This window comes from Oncorhynchus clarkii, chromosome 9 (assembly GCF_045791955.1).
Source record: "Oncorhynchus clarkii lewisi isolate Uvic-CL-2024 chromosome 9, UVic_Ocla_1.0, whole genome shotgun sequence".
NCBI lineage: Eukaryota > Metazoa > Chordata > Actinopteri > Salmoniformes > Salmonidae > Oncorhynchus > Oncorhynchus clarkii.
Window position 1 is genome coordinate 52,162,525 of NC_092155.1, and position 22,589 is coordinate 52,185,113.

General features: G+C 43.2%; 1 protein-coding gene across 1 annotated transcript in view; it reads left to right on the forward strand.

Annotated features, from left to right (window-relative positions):
- LOC139416518 (plexin A3) overlaps positions 1-19,227 on the forward strand; it is a 136,237-nt gene extending 117,010 nt beyond the window's left edge. Inside the window, exons 18-32 of the mRNA XM_071165217.1 lie at positions 2,183-2,422; positions 2,735-2,878; positions 4,243-4,477; positions 4,910-5,052; positions 5,633-5,889; positions 6,021-6,087; positions 10,590-10,736; positions 16,458-16,617; positions 16,992-17,095; positions 17,226-17,322; positions 17,411-17,601; positions 17,722-17,891; positions 18,529-18,741; positions 18,841-18,991; positions 19,126-19,227. Of these exons, the coding sequence (XP_071021318.1) occupies positions 2,183-2,422; positions 2,735-2,878; positions 4,243-4,477; positions 4,910-5,052; positions 5,633-5,889; positions 6,021-6,087; positions 10,590-10,736; positions 16,458-16,617; positions 16,992-17,095; positions 17,226-17,322; positions 17,411-17,601; positions 17,722-17,891; positions 18,529-18,741; positions 18,841-18,991; positions 19,126-19,221 (2,415 nt within the window). The 3' untranslated portion in view covers positions 19,222-19,227. The remainder of the gene's footprint in view (positions 1-2,182; positions 2,423-2,734; positions 2,879-4,242; positions 4,478-4,909; positions 5,053-5,632; positions 5,890-6,020; positions 6,088-10,589; positions 10,737-16,457; positions 16,618-16,991; positions 17,096-17,225; positions 17,323-17,410; positions 17,602-17,721; positions 17,892-18,528; positions 18,742-18,840; positions 18,992-19,125) is intronic.
- The last annotated feature ends 3,362 nt before the right edge of the window (positions 19,228-22,589 follow it).

Below are 22,589 nucleotides of genomic sequence, written 5' to 3' on the forward strand. Positions count from 1 at the left end.
AGACAGTCTGGAGATGGGCCGTTCCTGCCACCTGGAGATTGTACAACTGAATGAACTAAGGAACAGACCTTCATTGTTACTAAACTCCTGACTACATTATATACAATTGGGAATGGGAGCAAGAGAGACAATTCACATGTACAGTACATTATAGCATTTGGACTAGTCAGTTCTGATTGGAATGTATACATAATTAGTCATTTCAACCATAATTTCCTCTAACACATTTTTTTAGTCAAGGTTCTAGCAGCCGTGTTTAGCACTAACTGAAGTCTATTTAGTGCTTTATCCTGGTAGCCTGAAAGTATAGCATTGCAGTAGTCTAACCTAGAAGTGACAAAAAGCATGGATTACCTTTTTTGCATCATTTTTGGACAGAAAGTTTCTGATTTTTGTTACGTAGATGGAAAAAAGCTGTCCTTGAAACAGTCTTGATATGTTCGTCAAACGAGAGATCAGGGATCATAGTGTGTAAATATATATAAAACACTCCACTGGGTCTTCAAGACTCACCAAAGCAGGTCTTAGCAGTAACGTGGTTGGTTATGGCATGGATTTGGACAGTGGAACCGTAGCCTATCCAGCCGTGACTCATAGTGCCCATATGCACATGGAACAGAGAGATGTGCTTTTTGTGCCTGTGAACCTTGTATTTAGAAACACTTTGTTTAATTTAATAAAAACCCAAGATTAGCCTGCCCTCCCCTCAATGAAGGCTGTTTTTTGTCCTGCCAATGCATTCACAAAGTAGCCAAGTCTATCAAGAAAGGGTTTGGCTCGTGAGACCGCTTTTAAATAAATCTTAATCACCAAAGCTTTATTAAAAGATTACGTTTGGGAGCCGCAAATATCTAGCTGACATCCCCTTTTCGTATATGTATTGTAGGCCTACATTGTTTCAGCCAGCTACTGTTATTATTTGTGATGTGTGTAAAACCCCCTCCAGTTAGGCTACATGTCCATATGCCCATCATGGAACGAGAGATGAGATGATGTCGGTGACCCTCGTATTTAGAAACGTTTATGTTATTTCCTGTAAGAATAGCTTGTTTTCCGTTTAATTTGATTGAAAAACAAGCCCTCAGGAGCAGGGTTTAGGTCAATTCCATTTCAATTTCAGTCAATTCAGGTAGTACACTGGAATTCCAATTCCAATTCTCTTCCATGCTTTTCAATGAGGAAGATTTGGAATCGGAATTGGAATTTGGTTTACTTTCTGAATTGGTTGGAATTTAAATGGTAATGACCCCAACCCTGCTCAGTGAGCTACCCTTAAAGCTGGTTCCACAACAATGCGTCGAGTGTCTTTCTTGTCCTGGCCATGCATTAGCAAAGTAGCCTATCCATAAAAGGTTTCCAAATGGTCTAATTGTGAGGCTTTTACAGTCATGCTTTTGCATTATTCACAATTCACATAGGCCTACCTGCATACTCCATTTCGCTTGTATCCATCCCCATTTCCAAAGTGCTCCTCTTGTCCGGTTACCAAAGACACGCTCCTCCAAACAAAATGATTCAGTCTTATAACGCCACAATGGTGCATAGGCCTATATCTTGCTTATTGCGAAAGTGACTCACACATGCAATAGGCTACATAACATTTTAAGGAGAGCCGAGTATTTTATTTCAGGAGAATTGCGATACATCAAGACATGTATGGCCTATACTCGTTGAAGCAATTACATCAATGTTGACTGCCAACTCTTCAAACATATTTAGCAAAAACTGTTTGTATTATTTGTTACTGTAACCTATGCTATGTATTTAATAAACATATCAATATACAATGGACTAGGACGAGGATATTCTGGCCCCCAGACGAATTGCAGTTGATGACAAAGCAAAGACCGTCAATAACATACTGTAGGCTACACAACTTGAGAAAACCGCATGCTGTATTAAGCCATGGAAGCTGCTGATTGGCTAGTGAATGGTCAAGCCTTCGTCACACCTACAACTTATTTGTTAATCAAAACCCAGCCCTTTCACACCACCGCCACCTCTTGTGCCCATAATTCCCGCTGTGAAAATAGCAAAAAATATTTCTGACACACCCCCAGACCTATAGCGCTACCGCCAGCGCTAAGATTTACCATTGCGCTAGTTTTGGTAAGACAAGGCCCTTTGTCTCATACGTATTCCTGGTTTGACCCTCCTCCTTCATCTTCCTCTTCCTGTCTAGGTGTGCACTGTGGTTAATGATTCTGTGATGACCTGTCTGGCCCCGGGCATCATTTACACCAAGCACCAGGCCCCAGAGTCAGGCCTGCACCCCGACGAGCACGGCTTCATCCTGGATCACGTGGCCGCACTGCTCGTCCTCAACGGGACACCTTTCACCTACTACCCCAACCCCACCTTCGAAACACTAGGGAACTCTGGGATACTGGAGGTCAAGCCTGGCTCTCCCATTATACTCAAAGTAAGTAGATTGTGTTCGTTTGATTTCATTTTCTGTTACTTTTGTCAGTTGAGAGAAAGGAGAAAAAATCTCTAGAGATGAAGCGTCTTGGGTATTGGCCCAAAGCAAGAGAGGTCCTGTGGGACAGAACCAGTACAAAGACAACTTCCCTACATGTCTACTTACAAATCCCTGAGCTGAGGATGGACTTACAAGTCAGGATTGAAGACCCATAAAAACACTTTATTGTGTGTGTGCTTTAGTCTGATAAAGATATTATTGTCCTCAAAAAATGTATTTTGAAAACTAACAACATGCTTCTTTTTAAAACAGGGAAAGAATCTGATTCCCCCTGCTCCGGGCAACACCCGCCTGAACTATAGTGTGATGATTGGTGAAACTCCCTGTCTGTTAACCGTCTCGGAGTCTCAGCTGCTCTGTGATTCGCCAGACCTGACCGGGGAGCAGAGAGTCCTGGTAAGACCAGATGTCCCGCCCACCAGTTACTGTAATTTGAGTATTTTATGTCAACAATAGCTTTTTGTGAAGTATCCTTTATTGACATTGTCAAAACTGCTCTGGCCATAACCCAGTGCTGTTATTTCCCTAAATATATTTGCCATGTAGTTAATGCACTTTTATCTGTTCTATTTGGGAACATGTCTGACTCTGAGGGCTTTGTACATCCATAATCAATTCTATAATAGCTCTGGCTGTCTGGATGTTTTTTAACTTGAATGCTAATTCAACAAATGTAAAGGTCAAATGGGAAAGGGTCATCCTGCATTAAGCACTTATGATGATTACGGAGGCCTGCTGATACAAGCAATTTCCCATTTAATCTAACTATCTGTTGACTCCGCAGCTCGGAGCATTATCATCAATGCCAGACAGGACTACCTCTCTTTATTACAGGCACGCCTCAGCGCACAATGATTTCAGCTGTGGGCTTAAGCAGTAAAGGTGAAAAATAATCATCTTGGATTGATGAAATGCAATTCCTTTTTAAACAGTTTTATGGACAGACAACCGTTGTCGGAGCAGGTGATTTAATCGGCAGAGGGCAGTCTGGTCAATTTGATAACTGCAAGTGTCATAAGCAGTTATCCATGTATTCTTATACAGTGCCAGCTGCCAAGACAATCACGGCACAGAATGATTAGAAGCAGGTAGATTTAGTCTGGAGTGTGGCAGCTTGTTTACTTTTTGTATCAAAGGCATCGTCCTGATCCTATGGTATTGACTTGACATTAACACGCCTGGACGAGGTAACTGGCTGTTGATTCAGTGAAACGCTCAGACTCAATTTCATCAGATCAATAGAGTCAGCTGTGGAGAGAAGGGTACTTTTACAAATCAAAGCTGAGATCAAAGAGAGGGGGAGAGAGGGAAGATAGAGAGAAGAGAGAGCAGTAGCGGGTGATGGGTGAGGTGGAGTGATCTCCCTCCCAGGGGGAGGGAGGGATGGAGATGCATGGTATAGCGAGAAGGCTGGGCCAGCTGTGTTAATGACCTGACACACAGCACAGCAACAGACAGACACACAGACAGACAGCAGAGTGGTATTCTCCCTGTTCCCTTCCATCCACGCCACTCAATAATTAAAGCACTCAGCAAGAGTGGAATGGGCGGGTAAAGGTGAAACTCGTTAGCCAAACCTGTTGGAGGCCATCAGTAATTGGCCTCAAGTTTAAAAAGGAGATGTTAGAAGGGTCTCCAATGAACCTGGGTCAAATCTAAAAACTTTCAACACGTATCTCTGAGTCTCTGCTACATACTGTAGTTATGAAACCCTTCGTATCACAGAGACACATTTTTCCATCTCTGCGTTAATCCTCCAGATTGTGGTGGGTGGTCTGGAGTACTTCCCAGGCACCCTGCACATCTACTCCGACAGCACCCTCACCCTGCCGGCCATCATCGGGATCGGGGCGGGAGGAGGGGTGCTCCTCATCGCCATCATCGCCGTACTTATCGCCTACAAGAGGAAGACCCGGGACGCTGACCGCACCCTGAAACGCCTGCAGCTGCAGATGGACAACCTGGAGTCCAGAGTGGCCCTGGAGTGTAAAGAAGGTAGGAGCACTGGTCTTCCTTCTCCTATTTCTCTCCTGTCCTTTTCACCATGACCACTGACAAACAGGTTTATGTGTATGTGTTCCACATACATGGCTGTCACTGAAATGACACCAGTGCTCGCAGGTTATTTTGATATTCTCTTATCAGAGAGCTGTGTGTACTTTTGTAAGAGTAGTGACAAGGGTGCTATCAGCATTTTCTTGCCCTGAACAGTTTCTGTTACTGTGATGCTCCTGTAGTCGATATGTGACAACATGATACAAGTGAATCACTCCACATTCTTTACCATATGTTTCCTCAGACGTTGACTCTGTACGAGGTAAAATAAGTATTACTCATGTCACACGGCTGACTGTGTACAGTATGAGGATTATCAAAGCATCCAGACAGTGACTCAGAGATTTGTCTCCTCTGCTTCTGTCAACACAGCATTCGCTGAGCTGCAGACAGACATCCAGGAGCTGACCAATGACATGGACGGAGTGAAGATCCCCTTCCTGGAGTATCGCACCTACACCATGAGAGTCATGTTCCCCGGTATCGAGGAGCACCCCGTCCTCAAGGAGCTGGATGTAAGTGTAAGAGAACTACAGCTCCAGTTCCCTTCACTTCACTGCCTTGTGTTTCTATCTTCATTTGTCTTGGTAACTTAGAAGAGTATGCTTTCATGAGGTTCACTTTTCTTGTACTGTAACTCACTGCCCAAATAATAAGGAATATAAAAAGTGACAGATCCTGTTTCAAAATCCCCCAAGCTCAGTAGCCAGCAGTACTCCTCCTCTCTTAGTGCTGAGCTTCAGAGCAACCTCTTTTCTTTTCCTCTCAACCTCTTTTCTTTTTAATTAAAACCTGAGGCAGAATCAAAGCAGGAGCCCCACCAGGCCTCCGTAGACTATTCGTCTAGAGACTGCCGCAGAAATGTTTGGAAAACAGTGAAGTTTTTATCTGGTACTCCATGTAATACTCATACTACAAAAGACAAACTATTTTCTCTCCCCCTTTTTCTCTTACACTTTCCCCCTCTCTCTCCCTCTCTCCCTCTCCCCTCTTAACCCTTTGGACCTCCTTTTGTCTATTCCCACCTCTGTGTACACCACCCCCTTTGAAATTTGATTTGTGTACACCCCCATCCTCCTGTGTCCTGTCCCTCAGTCCCCGGCCAATGTGGAGAAAGCCCTGCGTCTGTTCAGCCAGCTGCTGCACAATAAGATGTTTCTGCTAACCTTCATCCACACCCTGGAAGCCCAGAGGTCCTTCTCCATGCGGGATCGCGGCAACGTGGCCTCTCTGCTCATGGCCGCGCTGCAGGGCCGCATGGAGTATGCCACCATGGTGCTCAAACAGCTGCTGGCAGACCTCATCGAGAAGAACCTTGAGAACCGCAACCATCCCAAACTGCTGCTCCGACGGTGAGGCTACTTACCTGGAGAGAAACGGGCTGGGTGTTCTCTTCTCGCTCCCTCACTAACACCTCTACTCATGCTGTATGTGTACAGGACACGTGTTGTTGAAACTGACCGGTGTCTCATCTCTCCTGTAGGACAGAGTCTGTGGCAGAGAAGATGCTCACCAACTGGTTTACGTTTCTGCTGCATCGATTCCTCAAGGTAATTATAATGGTGCTCCGATTTATTTCTAACTGAGGGTTGATCTAGGTTCATAGAAGAGAGATTTAAGTACATAGCAGAAGATTTATGTTCGTGATTTATTCGAAAAATGTCTGTTTGGCTGAAACACTAATAGGCCTAAAGCAACACTGTGGACTGTATTCTTTCTGTTCACGTTTTCATTTTTGAACCTGAAATTCTGTAAAATGATCTTTAATGACTATTATTAGTGTAATCTGTGAGTTGTAATTATATTTTTGAGGTGGAGTTTTTTGGCTAATCATGGTCCTGGTGCTGTTAATTCTCACTCTGTGTGACCGCAGCACAGTTGAGTGCACACACAGCACGGCCACAGCATGAACCATATCAGGGAATCACTCCAGGGGCAGTTGTGGTCATTTTGTCTAACCACATCCACCAACCAAAATGGCCTTTCTGTGTTTTTCCTGCCCATATGCTGCTCCTGCTTTACTCTGGGGTTGGATCGAAATGGCCATTTGCGTTAAGGACACGAACATCAGGCCCATTGAGCGTTCATGCCTGAAATGCCTCTTGGAATGTAGCTATGGATAGCAGCCAAGTAAATTTAAGTTACATCAGTGCAGATGTTAAAGTGTTTTGGCCATCTCCCCAGTCTCCCCAAGTAATTACCCTGAAATGTTTCCACAAGCCTTTACTTAAACTTCTATTCAGAATTAACTTTCACATTTTCATATTCAGCTTGCATAGCAATATTCATCTTTCTTAGTAAGGCTTATCACTGCAAAACATTTGTTTTAACACAAATATATATCTTAACTGGGGGAGTTCAGTACCTTACGGTAGATGGGGGTGGCAGGTAGCCTAGTGGTTAGAGCACTAGCATTGGGCTGGTAACTGAAAGGTTGCTAGAGCAAATCCCCGAGCTGACAAGGTAAGAATCTATCGTTCTGCCCCTGAACAAGGCAGTTAACCCAGTCTTCCTAGGCTGTCATTGTAAATAAGAATTTGTTCTTAACTGACTTAACTAGTTAAATTAAAAATAAAAATAAATGTTATCAAATCAAATCAAATCAAATCACATTTTATTTGTCACATACACATGGTTAGCAGATGTTAATGCGAGTGTAGCGAAATGCTTGTGCTTCTAGTTCCGACAATGCAGTAATAACAAGTAATCTAGCTAACAATTCCAAAACTACTGTCTTGTACACAGTGTAAGGTGATAAAGAATATGTACATAAGGATATATGAATGAGTGATGGTACAGAGCAGCATAGGCAAGATACAGTAGATGGTATCGAGTACAGTATGTACAAATGAGATGAGTATGTAAACAAAGTGGCATAGTTTAAAGTGGCTAGTGATACATGTATTACATAAGGATACAGTCGATGATATAGAGTACAGTATATACGTATGCATATGAGATGAATAATGTAGGGTAAGTAACATTATATAAGGTAGCATTGTTTAAAGTGGCTAGTGATATATTTACATCATTTCCCATCAATTCCCATTATTAAAGTGGCTGGAGTTGAGTCAGTGTCAGTGTGTTGGCAGCAGCCACTCAGTGTTAGTGGTGGCTGTTTAACAGTCTGATGGCCTTGAGATAGAAGCTGTTTTTCAGTCTCTCGGTCCCAGCTTTGATGCACCTGTACTGACCTCGCCTTCTGGATGATAGCGGGGTGAACAGGCAGTGGCTCGGGTGGTTGATGTCCTTGATGATCTTTATGGCCTTCCTGTGACATCGGGTGGTGTAGGTGTCCTGGAGGGCAGGTAGTTTGCCCCCGGTGATGCGTTGTGCAGACCTCACTACCCTCTGGAGAGCCTTACGGTTGAGGGCGGTGCAGTTGCCATACCAGGCGGTGATACAGCCCGCCAGGATGCTCTCGATTGTGCATCTGTAGAAGTTTGTGAGTGCTTTTGGTGACAAGCCGAATTTCTTCAGCCTCCTGAGGTTGAAGAGGCGCTGCTGCGCCTTCTTCACGATGCTGTCTGTGTGAGTGGACCAATTCAGTTTGTCTGTGATGTGTATGCCAAGGAACTTAAAACTTGCTACCCTCTCCACTACTGTTCCATCGATGTGGATAGGGGGGTGTTCCCTCTGCTGTTTCCTGAAGTCCACAATCATCTCCTTAGTTTTGTTGACGTTGAGTGTGAGGTTATTTTCCTGACACCACACTCCGAGGGCCCTCACCTCCTCCCTGTAGGCCGTCTCGTCGTTGTTGGTAATCAAGCCTACCACTGTTGTGTCGTCCGCAAACTTGATGATTGAGTTGGAGGCGTGCGTGGCCACGCAGTCGTGGGTGAACAGGGAGTACAGGAGAGGGCTCAGAACGCACCATTGTGGGGCCCCAGTGTTGAGGATCAGCGGGGAGGAGATGTTGTTGCCTACCCTCACCACCTGGGGGCGGCCCGTCAGGAAGTCTAGTACCCAGTTGCACAGGGCGGGGTCGAGACCCAGGGTCTCGAGCTTGATGACGAGCTTGGAGGGTACTATGGTGTTGAATGCCGAGCTGTAGTCGATGAACAGCATTCTCACATAGGTATTCCTCTTGTCCAGATGGGTTAGGGCAGTGTGCAGTGTGGTTGAGATTGCATCGTCTGTGGACCTATTTGGGCGGTAAGCAAATTGGAGTGGGTCTAGGGTGTCAGGTAGGGTGGAGATGATATGGTCCTTGACTAGTCTCTCAAAGCACTTCATGATGACGGATGTGAGTGCTACGGGGCGGTAGTCGTTTAGCTCAGTTACCTTAGCTTTCTTGGGAACAGGAACAATGGTGGCCCTCTTGAAGCATGTGGGAACAGCAGACTGGTATAGGGATTGATTGAATATGTCCGTAAACACACCGGCCAGCTGGTCTGCGCATGCTCTGAGGGCGCGGCTGGGGATGCCGTCTGGGCCTGCAGCCTTGCGAGGGTTAACACGTTTAAATGTCTTACTCACCTCGGCTGCAGTGAAGGAGAGACCGCATGTTTTCGTTGCAGGCCGTGTCAGTGGCACTGTATTGTCCTCAAAGCGGGCAAAAAAGTTATTTAGTCTGCCTGGGAGCAAGACATCCTGGTCCGTGACTGGGCTGGATTTCTTCCTGTAGTCCGTGATTGACTGTAGACCCTGCCACATGCCTCTTGTGTCTGAGCCGTTGAATTGAGATTCTACTTTGTCTCTGTACTGGCGCTTAGCTTGTTTGATAGCCTTGCGGAGGGAATAGTTGCACTGTTTGTATTCGGTCATGTTACCAGACACCTTGCCCTGATTAAAAGCAGTGGTTTGCGCTTTCAGTTTCACACGAATGCTGCCATCAATCCACGGTTTCTGGTTAGGGAATGTTTTAATCGTTGCTATGGGAACGACATCTTCAACGCACGTTCTAATGAACTCGCACACCGAATCAGCGTATTCGTCAATGTTGTTATCTGACGCAATACGAAACATCTCCCAGTCCACGTGATGGAAGCAGTCTTGGAGTGTGGAGTCAGCTTGGTCGGACCAGCGTTGGACAGACCTCAGCGTGGGAGCCTCTTGTTTTAGTTTCTGTCTGTAGGCAGGGATCAACAAAATGGAGTCGTGGTCAGCTTTTCCGAAAGGGGGGCGGGGCAGGGCAATGATCCAAGGTCTTTCCACCCCTGGTTGCGCAATCGATATGCTGATAAAATTTAGGGAGTCTTGTTTTCAGATTAGCCTTGTTAAAATCCCCAGCTACAATGAATGCAGCCTCCGGATAAATCGTTATTATTCGGGAAGGTAAAGGTTCTAGACTTGTTTAAAATAACAAATGTAATGTCATGTTAAGATTTCTAAAGTTCTGAAAACAAACAAAAAAACTTACTTAGCAACATAAACACATTTAGTGAAGAATAAATTATCTGAGGATTTAATCTAATTGGACATGGTCTGGAAAAATATAGAAGTTTGACTGGTTTTCAACTGAGAAGAAATTCTGGAGAGTAACTTGAAATCTGTAGTTATGATGTTATTAAATATGACGTCAACTCAACTTTAAAGATTAAGACCACAGAAGAGCATGTCCTTGAAAACAGTACGGTAATACAGAAAATCCCTGACACATCCCAGCATGACCAATCAGTTTTACTGAATGCTGCTCATACTCTCATTGCCCTACTTAAATTTGACAATTTGGGGTCGTTTGTGTGTTTGGGGTTTCCTTTGTTTGAGTATGGATTTGAATAATGCTCCATTTGCTCATTGACAGCAGGATTTGGAGGCCTGGTAGATTGTCCATTGTCCTCTGTGTGTCTGGGCTGGAAGGCCACTCTGTGCGAGCAGCTTGAGACTCAGGATGTCACGTTGTAATTAATGATGTCAAATTAATCAGCCTTAAGAACTAAATAATAGTGTTCTCAGTATCACTGGTTAGTAATCAAAAGCCTGTAAGTGGGTAATTGGAACTTCCCCACTCTTCACTACGCTGTCTGAAAGGGATGTGATTGCCGATCCCTCTCCCCTTCTCCCAATCACTCCCTCTCTTCCGCTTCTACTCTTCCCCCCCCCCTCTCAGGAGTGTGCGGGCGAACCTCTGTTCATGCTGTACTGTGCCATCAAGCAGCAGATGGAGAAGGGGCCTATAGACTCCATCACAGGAGAGGCGCGCTACTCCCTCAGTGAGGACAAGCTCATCAGACAGCAGATTGACTACAAACAGCTGGTAAGGAAGGACCCTCCTCCACACACACACACAGCTCTCACACACCAGTTTCATGTTTCATTTGAGTGTGGCCCAACGGAGCCAACCCCCTCAGTCCCAGGACAGCAAGATGAATCCATGTACTGATTCTCTCTTAATGTGGTTGCAGAAGCAAAACAAACAGGAGGATGTTTAGCATGCTTTGCCATGGAAATCACCTGTCATGTTACTGAGGAAGTGATGTGGGCTGTGGCTCCCCCATTGGCTGTGGGATCCCAGTGTAGGCAGGGGTAGGCAGAGCTGGGGCTGTATGGGTGAGGGAGGTCTCTTGGAACGAACCCACTCATCACTCAATCACACAATGACCTGCTGCGGGCCAGTAATGATTCAAACAAATCAAGCATTTATTGTCTGCCCATAAAACAAACCTTCCCACCACATCGCTCTCTCTCCCCAACGAGGCGGCCAAGCAGCACTGCCAGGAAATACTACACTTAAACAATTATTGATTTACTCACCGTCAGCAACCCATTGACTTCCACATAAAAGCGTCACACCCCACATTTGCGAATAAAAAATAGAAACAGCACAGGAATTCTCTAAATATTACCTCATATTAGTTATTTATATAGAACAATAACAATACTCTGACTTAGTAGGATACACTAGTAGCCCGTCCCACACCCACCCCTCCACTTCTCCATGAATCTGCATCCGAGGCCATTCTTCACTCACGAGCACACTGCCTGGTAAAACACTGCAGCATCAACTCAGGACAGGTTCATCTCTACCTCCTTCAGAGGGATCGATAGAAGGAATGGCAGATGTCAGAGGAATTAGCCCTAAAGAGACAGATGCTCCCCGAGGAGCTGTCTATATCTCTGGCCCTGGGGAACCCAAGTAAAGGTCAACCCTATAGGACGGCTTTATGCCCCCTGGTTCCATATACCCTTAAATCACTCATAATCTGTACCACCTATGGATGATGGAGGCTCTGTTATTGATAAATCTAGGGCCATCTGGGCACTCTATCGATAACTATCATTCATGGTTATCTCTTGTATCCCTTTAAATGGCATTAACCAAGACTGGCAACTTTACTGGGAAGTACTTCAGTATTTGATACTCTGATGCTGTAAAGTTATCCTATGCACCATAGATACACAGATTGGATAGATATACAGTGCCTTCAGACGGTATTTACACCCCTTGACTTTTTCCACTTGTTGTTGTTTATTTATTTTATTTTTTATTTTTTTCACCTTTATTTAACCAGGTAGGCAAGTTGAGAACAAGTTTTCATTTACAATTGCGACCTGGCCAGGATAAAGCAAATCAGTTCGACACATACAACGACACAGAGTTACACATGGAGTAAAACAAACATACAGTCAATAATACAGTATAAACAAGTCTATATACGATGTGAGAAAATTAGGTGAGATAAGGGAGGCAAAGGAAAAAAAAGGCCATGGTGGCAAAGTAAATACAATATAGCAAGTAAAACACTGGAATGGTAGATTTGCAGTGGAAGAATGTGCAAAGTAGAAATAAAAATAATGGGGTGCAAAGGAACAAAATAAATAAATAAAATAAAATAAATACAGTAGGGAAAGAGGTAGTTGTTTGGGCTAAATTATAGGTGCAGTAATCTGTGAGCTGCTCTGACAGCTGGTTCTTGTGTCACAGCCTGAATTTAAAATGGATTAAATTGAGATATATTGTCACTGGTCTACACATAATACCCCATAATGTCAAAGTGGAATTATGTTTTTTTTATATATATATTTTTTTTTACAAATGAATAAAAAATGAAAAGCGAAATGTCTTGAGTCAATAAGTAAAAGAAGGGCAAAGAAGGGCACCTATTGGTGCATGTAGATGGATAAAAATGAAAAAGTAGACATTGGATATCCCTTTGGGCATGGTGACATTATTCATTACACTTTGGATAGTGTATCAATACACCCAGTCACTACAAAGATACAGGGATCCATCCTAACTCAGTCGCCAGAGAGGAAGGAAAATGCTCAAGGATTTCACCAAGAGGCCAATGATGGCATGGCTGTGATAGGAGAAAACTGAGGATGTATCAACAACATTGTAGTTACTCCACAATACTAACCTAATTAACAGAGGGAACTGGAAGCCTGTACAGAATATAAATATTCCAAAACATGCAACAAGGCACTAAAGTAATACTGCAAAAAATGTGGCAAAGCAATTCAGAATGTGTTATGTTTGGGGCAAATACAATACAATACTGAGTCCCACTCTCCATATTTTCAAGCATAGTGGTGGCTGCATTATGTTATGGGTATGCTTGTAATCGTTAAGAACTGGAGAGTTTTTAAGAATAAAAAAGAAACGGAAGGGAGCTAAGCACAAATCCTGGTTCAGTCTGCTTTCCACCAGACACTGGGAAATGAATTCACCTTTCAGCAGGACAATAATCTAGTACACAATGCCAAATCTACGCTGGAGTTGCTTACCAAGAAGACAGTGAATGTTCCTGAGTGGCCGAGTTACAATTTTGACTGAAATCTACTTGGAAAATCTATGGCAAGACCTGAAAATGGTTCTCTAGCAATGATCAACATCCAATATGACAGAGGTTGAAGAATTTTGAAAATAATATTGGGTAAATGTTGCACAATCCAGGTGTGAAAAGCTCTTACACCCTTTTCAGACACATGGAATGTGCTGCCTTGAAAGCGTCTCGGCTACGGCGTGTCTGTAAGGGTACACTACAGCTTTTTAAATGCCAAAACGAAACCTTCTCTGGAGATAGTTTCGAAGCGCCACTGAACAGGCAGTTTACTTGTCTGCAAAGGAATGACGCTTTTGAAGCGGGACTAATGTCCATCACTAGGCAACCAGAACTGTCAATCAAATAAACTGCCTGCGCACGGCCTGCATGTCTGCTGCCTCCACACACATCACTCTCTCCTAAAAAATGCATTTTAAAGTTCATTAAATACCATGACATGCCAACACATTTAGTCGAAAGAAAACACATCTAGCTACCCTACCATAAAAAAACAGCATGTAAACAACACAACAGCACATCAGTCAGCAACGTTTGTTGTTGTCAGGGAAACAATACAGAACATTCTATGCCAGAATTCTACTGTAAAAAAAAATAAAAATTAATAATTGTCTGAAAGGTTATCAATTGTCGCTATCAGCACATTACCGTAGCAGCGTTACTGTAGCAGCGTTCTATATCTTTAAAGGGTATTAGAAACGAAGCCAGAAAGACTCACAGCAGACAAACGTGCTTCTACAAACTGTTGACTCAGGGGTGTGAATACTTACACTACTGTTCAAAAGTTTGGGGTCACTTAGAAATGTCCTTGTTTTTGAAGAAAAGCTAATTTTTTTGTCCATTAAAATAACATCAAAGTGATCAGAAATACAGTGTAGATATCGTTAATGTTGTAAATGACTATTGTAGCTGGAAACGGCATAATTTTTATGGAATATCTACATAGGCGTACAGAGGCCCATTGTCAGCAACCATCACTCCTGTGTTCCAATGGCACGTTGTGCTAGCTAATCAAGGTTTATCATTTTAAAAGGCTAATTGATCATCAGAAAACCCTTTTCTAATTATATTATCACAGCTGAAAACGGATTAAAGAAGCAATAAAACTGGCCTTCTTTAGACTAGTTGAGTATCTGGAGCATCGCCATTTGTGGGTTTGATTACAGGGTTAAAATGGCCAGAAACAAAGAACTTTCTTCTGAAACTCATCAGTCTATTTTTGTTTTAAGAAATGAAGGCTATTCCATGCGAGACATTGCCAAGAAACTGAAGATAGTCTAGAGAAGGCCAGTTTTTCTTCAAAAACAAGGACATTTCTAAGTGAACCCAAACCTTTGAATGGTAGTGTATGCAAATTAGATATTTTTGTATTTCCTTTTCAATAAATTTGCACTTTGTCATTATGGCGTATTGTGTGTAGATGGGTGATATTTAAAAAAATATTGCATTGATTTTGAATTCAGGCTGTAACACAACAAAATGTGGAATAAGTCAAGGGGTATGAATACTTTCTGAAGGCACTGAAGGCATCTTTTACCACCAAGGTGCCACAAATCTTCCCTTGTCAGAACTTGCTTGGCCTTGGACCTCCTCAAATGATGAGGATTCTCCCATTCCTTGAGAATTCCTATAATTTGCTTTATAATTGGTTTTTAATCACAAATGCCCCACTTGTTAACTATTTCCAGTGCATGGCAAGAAGGAAATTGACTTTGCTAATGATCAGTGAGTGGCAGTGGTACAGATGTCTGTGGTACCCTGTGCCAGCTGCACACTGTGCTAATCACCTGATTAACGCACCCAGCCCACACCAAAGGTCTCCTCATGAATTTATATGGACTGGCAGCATGGTGTGTACATGCCCAGTATATAAATACATTAGAAGGACCCCTCTACTCTCTGGTCACTATCCCTTTTGGATGGATAGTACACCTTGGTTATTCCAAAAGGCAACGTAGGTCATTTGATGGCGTTTTAGTTAGTAGATTGTGTGAAAACAAGAATCAATGCTTTTCCAATAGTCAGGATTCCTCTAGCGAAACAGTGTTGAACACAGAAAACCTGTCAGGCCTACAGCATCATTTTTTATCGTCCGTCAACATGGCACACTAGTTTACAGAAAGACATTAGCCAGTAGACAATACGGAATCTATTATTTATGTCCACTATACAGTGACATGGTAATCCCTGCATAGAGTTTGTATATGAACTCAGAAGACGGACTCGTTGTGACACCACTCCTCTATGCTAGTTAATCTGTCAATGCAAGTTGCAAATTAGGCTGAATGCATCTTCATTTGTTATAATGACAGTTTCCCAAATAGAGCCTGACTTCTCTATATTGTGACTGAGTGAGCTGTGAAGGGGTGCCTGAACTGTTAAAAAGATGTTATGTGGTTGCTCTCTATCCTCAATCTCCTCCTTTTAACTATGGTACATTGTGTCATATAAATCCTTGTTTGTAGTTAAATCAATGTCCTCTGTCAGTTTTATATTGACCTCAGGATGGCTCATAAATGTGTCCTCCATATCGCTTTTATTCTTCGGTGATTGTCTTCAAACAGATGAAATCTTCATTATCGACAATGCAGTTAATATATCTGGGGGGATTATTGATAAAATTGCATATAAAGTGATTCATAAAAAAAAAAAACATCTTAGGAAATTGCAGTCAAAACCTCTCTCTTTCTTTAAAGAGATTGAACGGTACTTTAACGCCTAGTAAGTATTTTTTTAAACCTCCCGCTTTGGGATGGTTGTGTCAATGTGTAGTTCATACATGCATAATCTATGAGCAGAATTACTGTTTTACCTCAACTAGCCACAAAATCCCTAGTTTGTTTTCTGGAAGCTGTGCAGCGCCATTTTTGCTCCATTTTACCCCACGTGCACCACCGGTAATTAGAGTTTTAACCAATGAGCTTGCCCCTCGCCATTTGAGTGACAGCTAGCAAAAGGCCTGCCCAGCATTATCCAATGTGGTTGCAGGGCGGGTCCAAGTGGACACAGCAGAGAGAGATTGAGAGAGCAATAACGTGGTGCACATATCTGCTCATATGTGACGTAGTATGCAATTTTCGGCGACCACTTTCGGCTTGTGAGCGCTATTTTCAAAATGATTGTCTGAAGTTATACAAAGGTTTGACAGTGCATCATCCCTAGTACTGACGGCCCTATGGTTTCTCCCTCCCCAGACTCTGATGTGTATCCCTCCGGAGGGAGAGGCAGGCACGGAGGTCCCGGTGAAGGTGCTGAACTGTGACACGGTCACTCAGGTGAAGGACAAGCTGCTGGACGCTGTATACAAGGGCATCCCCTACTCCCAGAGACCCCAGGCTGACGACATGGACCTGGGTAAGAACCTTCTGAAAGTATTCAGACCCCTTGACTTTTTCCACATTTTGTTACATTACAGCCTTATTCTAAAATGGATTAAATAGCATTTTTTGTCCTCATAAATCTACACATAATACCCCATAATGACAAAACTGAAATACCTTAATTGCATAAGTATTCAGGCCCTTTACTCAGTACTTTGTTGAAGTACCTTTGGCAGCGATTACAGCCTTGAGTCTTCTTGGGTATGAAGGATTTATTGTGAAGGATGTGAAGGATTTATTGTAACTAATTGCGACATTGGTTAATAGTGATTCCCTTTTGAAACTAAAGATACAGATGAAACTAATCAGATCTAACCAATTTTCTGTTGTTTTTTTATGTCCTCACAGAGTGGCGACAAGGTAGACTGACCAGAATTATCCTTCAAGATGAGGACGTCACCACAAAGATTGAGAGTGACTGGAAAAGGCTCAACACCTTGGCCCACTATCAGGTCAGACAGCAACACCAGCTGGACACATCCACATAATACTCATCCACATTATTCACACACAAAGACAAATACTATCATATTGATGGCCATTCATATGATGATACAACATTAAAGATCTCTCCTCCTTCAGGTGACCGATGGTTCTCTGGTAGCCTTGGTCCAGAAGCAAGTCTCAGCCTACAATATTGCTAACTCGTTTACCTTCACCCGCTCTCTGAGCCGCTATGGTACTTATCAATGACCTACAGTACTGTTTGAAAGCCTGGCCCCACCCAGCCTCCTACAGTATCTGACTGTGTGTCGTTGTGTTTCCAGAAAGCCTCCTGAGGACGTCCAGCAGCCCAGATAGCCTGCGCTCCCGTGCCCCCATGATCACCCCTGACCAGGAGACTGGCACCAAGCTCTGGCACCTGGTCAAGAACCACGAGCACGCTGACCAACGGGAGGGCGACCGCGGCAGCAAGATGGTGTCTGAGATCTATCTCACCCGCCTACTGGCAACCAAGGTCTCTTTTCATTGTATTTTTGTGAATTGTCTCATAATGTGTCATGATAATGTATCATTGCCAGGCACACGTTCCTTTCTTGGACACTGTATTAACACCACTTGTCTGATCACCCTACAGGGAACTCTGCAGAAGTTTGTAGATGATTTATTTGAGACGGTGTTCAGCACGGCCCATCGCGGCAGTGCCCTCCCTCTGGCCATCAAGTATATGTTTGACTTCCTGGACGAGCAGGCCGACAGGAGGCAGATCACTGACCCGGACGTCCGCCACACCTGGAAGAGCAACTGGTGAGCACAGTGTCACCTCTCTGTCTGCCCCTGTTTCTTATAGCTGCCCCTTAAATAAGCCTCTGGAACCCAAGCTGTATCTGTTCATTTGGTAAAAGAGTTTGGGACCTCTGTCTCAATCTGTCTCAGTCTTCTTGGCTGTTTGAAATGGCCACTAATGAGTCAGTGCTACTAGCCTCGCAGGAATGGTACAGGCATACTTACAAGCCCACTCCATAATCAACTTTTCAAAGGAGGGAGTAATGACAAGAATTATGTGCAATTTCCGGTTCTTCCTCAACCAAAGGGAGTTTTTCTCTCACCACTGTTGCTTTTGGCTTTCGTTTTATAAAGGTATAGAACTGAGTCTTTTTAGTCACGTGTTTATGACAAATGACTAAAATGGGACACTTGGAATATAGATTTAATTAATAAAAATTCATAAGATTGTATCGTACAGTACCATGACTGTGACTGCTTTTATTGTCTCAAAGCTCTATTTGAGTGGTCCACAATGTGGTTTTAAAATCTGTATTTTGTATTGCCAACTATTGTATCATTGTGGAGTGACACTTTAATACATGTTTCTAACTCTAAGATTCCCCTATAATGGTCCCAAACCTTTTCTCCTACCTTTTCTCTGCTTTCTCTCTGACAGTCTGCCCCTGCGTTTCTGGGTGAATGTGATCAAGAACCCTCAGTTTGTGTTTGACATCCACAAGAGCAGCATTACGGACGCCTGTCTGTCTGTGGTGGCCCAGACCTTCATGGACTCCTGCTCTACATCAGAGCACCGCCTGGGCAAGGACTCCCCCTCCAACAAGCTGCTGTACGCTAAAGACATCCCCAACTACAAGAGCTGGGTGGAGAGGTATAATTTCAGTTACCATCAATTTTATTGGCTGTCATATCGACTTTTCTCTCAAAGAGTCAAACACTGAGCACTCTTGTGTCTCTTTTCTTGTGTCAGGTACTACAGAGATATCAGTAAGATGCCTACCATCAGTGACCAGGACATGGATGCCTATCTGGTGGAGCAGTCTCGTCTCCATGGCACCGAGTTCAACACTCTCAGTGCTCTCAGTGAGCTCTACTTCTACATTAACAAGTACAAAGAGGAGGTAAGAGGCATGGGCCAATCCTCTGCTTTATTATTCCTCATATTGCACAGGTTAACTTATTTTATACCTAAATGTAATGTAAATTAACGTTCTTATTAATGTTGAGGAATTCTTTCTCTTACTCTTCTGTTCAGATTCTGACAGCACTGGACAGGGATGGGTACTGCCGCAAACACAAGTTGCGACACAAACTGGAACAAGCCATTAACCTTATGTCGGGCAGCAGCTGAGGGCGGAGGATGGAACAGGGGGTCAGGGGTCGGGAGGAAGGGGGGGGGGGGGGGTAGTTGAACTGGGGAACAGACCTGTGTTGGAACATACGCAGCTTGTGCTAGTAAAAATGAAGACATAAGACACTGGACAATCAACACAACGAACCACAGCACAGCACATTAAGCCCAATGTCTACTGACCAGATTCTGTGTCCAATATCCTCACTCCCTCAAACCTCTACCTGCCATTGCCAGTGAAACATTCTGAGTCATTTTTTTCTCCACACTGGCCTTTTCAATGACAGACTCTTTAGTAACTGCCTAATCTAATGGAAGAGGACTACTGTGGATAATATGAGATACATTCCAATAGAGGCATACAGTAAGTTGCTTTGGGAACTGTTCTGAATTGCCAAGCTAGTGCCATGGGATGAGTAGCTTTTGGTCTGGGATAATAATTGTACAAAGTGCTGAAAAGTAACATTTAGGTGTGGACTGGATTTTATCTAGAAACGTATGGGCTTTACTACAAGTATTGTAAGATACCATAACCTATTGGCCCCAAAGGAAAGCTTTGAGGCTCTGTTTTGATGTGTTAGGGTGGGAGATTCAATGCCAGTGTGTGATGAAGGAGGCAGTGTATGGACAAAAGAGACCAAATTCTGGAAGCACCAGAGGCCTAATTAAGTGACAAATTGAGGGGAGTGTTGGGGCTGGGCTGAGGCTGGGCCATCCCCCCCCGTCTCTCAAATGCCATAGCGACAAAGCGCCTTTTTCCTTTTTGTTTTTTTTTTTGTTCTTGAAATTTGGGGCCAAATGGACCTTTGCTGATGGTGAGGCTCAGCTCAGAGTCCAGAGTTTTAAAGCTTGCCTTTGTGTTGCAGGAAGTGAAGCCCTCTCCTCGTAGACGTTCCACCCCTACTGTAACTGTCCAGCTAATTATACTTAGATCCCTGTGTCAGTCTGCACCACTGTGAATCTGATCTGTCAGGATCTGAGGAATTCCCATCCAGAGTCCAGGGCCACTGCTGTCGTGGAAACAACTATTTTTACCCATATCAAGCATCCTAAATCTAATCGATCCGTCACGAGCAATAAGTCTAGTTCTAAAACAGCAAGCCATGTTTCATTGGATTACATTAAACCAATAGTTATGTTAGAGGATCTCTATGTTGCGATAATCATTCTGTGTAGTAATCTTTCTGTTCCAGATTTTTTCCGTATTGCAAATGACAGCTTGATCAAAATGTGTAACGCAACACCAAGGACACCAGTATTCATTGTTTTTTTTTTATTCTAGAAACAGAATGCGGTCTAAATACAACCTGTGTGGTTGTGAGTTCACTTCTGTAGGTCATTCGCAGTAGTTAATGGAGAAAATGCCTCTATGCTGCCCGTGTTTCCATTACCATGCTAGAGGTTACTGTGTTGAATTCTGATTCCCAACCCAGGAGACCTTAATCCTTCATTCTGTTTACCCCACGGTCCCAGAGAGCCAGCAGCAGTAGGCTGTTTCGTAGGTTCTGATCAGCTGGTAAATGCCATTGCTCTGTGTTGACTCCCTCCATGACAGACAGTAGAAGCTCTGTGTGTTTCAGTGGTGGTACAGCGGCTTACTGTACACACTCCTATGTTCCCTCTCCATACTTCTATACTAGGAGGGAATGCAGTCTGGTGGTCTTATACCTCAATATTATTTGAGTGCATTTACATGTGGTTCTGAGTTCGGCCCTATCCAATGATGAAGTATTTATTGTTTTGTCTTTATTTATTTCATATTTATTTACATTTTACACAAGAATGTAAACTCTTGTTTTGTACAGTTTTAGTGACTGTACACCTGAACACAGTTGGTGTGCTCTGTACTGTACTATAGGCCGAGTCTGCAACACTGCTGCGGGAGTCTTTTTGTTGCCAATTCCCACACAGGGCCGGGTTCATTTAGGATACATCATAGATTCAGTAAATAACAGAGTTCCTTCACATCCATAACTGAAAAGTAAATCTTTGGTCGCCACATCAACTGTTTGGTGACAACAGTGAGGAATGCAGACTGACCAAAGGAGGCACAGAGAACAGTCAGATGATCACGCTCTTGTCTTTGGGTTGACCCACATATTACAATATATGTTAACCATAGATTACACCACGTTTAAAAATTCAGCTACAAACATACCTTTAAAACATTTTTAGTTTAATAGGATAAAGCCTCAAATTCCAATGTTCCCCATAACTAATGTTAGACAAATATGTATTTGTACTACTAAAGCCAGAGGTTTGTGGTAATCCTGGTCCTGAATATAAATATTTCAGTATAACTAACAGTTATTTTATCCATTAATTCCTCGAAGATGAAATACAATTTATTGTTAATAAATTAAACCAATACTTTGGTCTATCAGTGTACAGGTGTTAATCCTCTAGACGCTGGCTGTGTGTTGTTTTTCATAGGGACCTTTAACACGGTTATGCTCTGTTTAGATCTGACCGAAATGGATCTGAAACAAACTCATTACTGTAGACTAATTAGGCTTGCTTATCAGCCCAGGAACAAAAGAGCCATTATTATATATTTTCATAACCCTGCACACATTTCATTAAATCCACACCAAGTGAGAGAGAGAGAGAGAGAGAGAGACCCATTTTTCTACATGGAAGATGCACATTGTAGATAACCACCAAATCAATTTAGAATTTGGTCTTGGAACTCTGAGGGAAATACATTTTCAAATAAAACTGGAGCTCATTAGCATGTTAAGAGCTGCAGGAGGATAATTAAGGAGAATGGGTTTCAACATCCTGGTGTTATTTTGGGGCAGAGAAATTGGGTCAGTGTATCTGGATCTAGCTCTGGGGGGGGGATATCACCTTCCACCATATGTGAAAATGACTCAGTCAGAAATGACGGCCTGGTTGCCAGAGCTGCTCTGTCAGCATTGCAGGTGTATTACAGATATCAAAGCTCTGCTTGAGCCACTTTGCAAAATTAAAGTTTATCATAAATCTGGAAGAGAACGTCTTGAATTTTGACTTAGTACCTCTGGTTAACGCCATCTCATAGGGTTTGAATCTGGTTGCAATCTACCCACATAAGTAAACAATTAAAATAGTGACTGGAATAAGGTATCCATTTTTTGGGGTGAAATCTGTAATCATATCCAAAGTAGTTTGGCTGCCTGCCATATGTAACCGGTGTGAAATGGCTAGCTAGTTAGCGGCGTGCGCTAGTAGCGTTTCAATCGGTGACGTCACTCGCTCTGAGACCTTGACGTGGCTCTTGTGGAGCGATAGGTAACAATATTTCTTGGGAGGCAGTTGCCAATGTGTTCAGAGGGTCCCTGGTTCGAGCCCAGATTGAGGCAAAGAGAGGGCCTGAATCCACACTG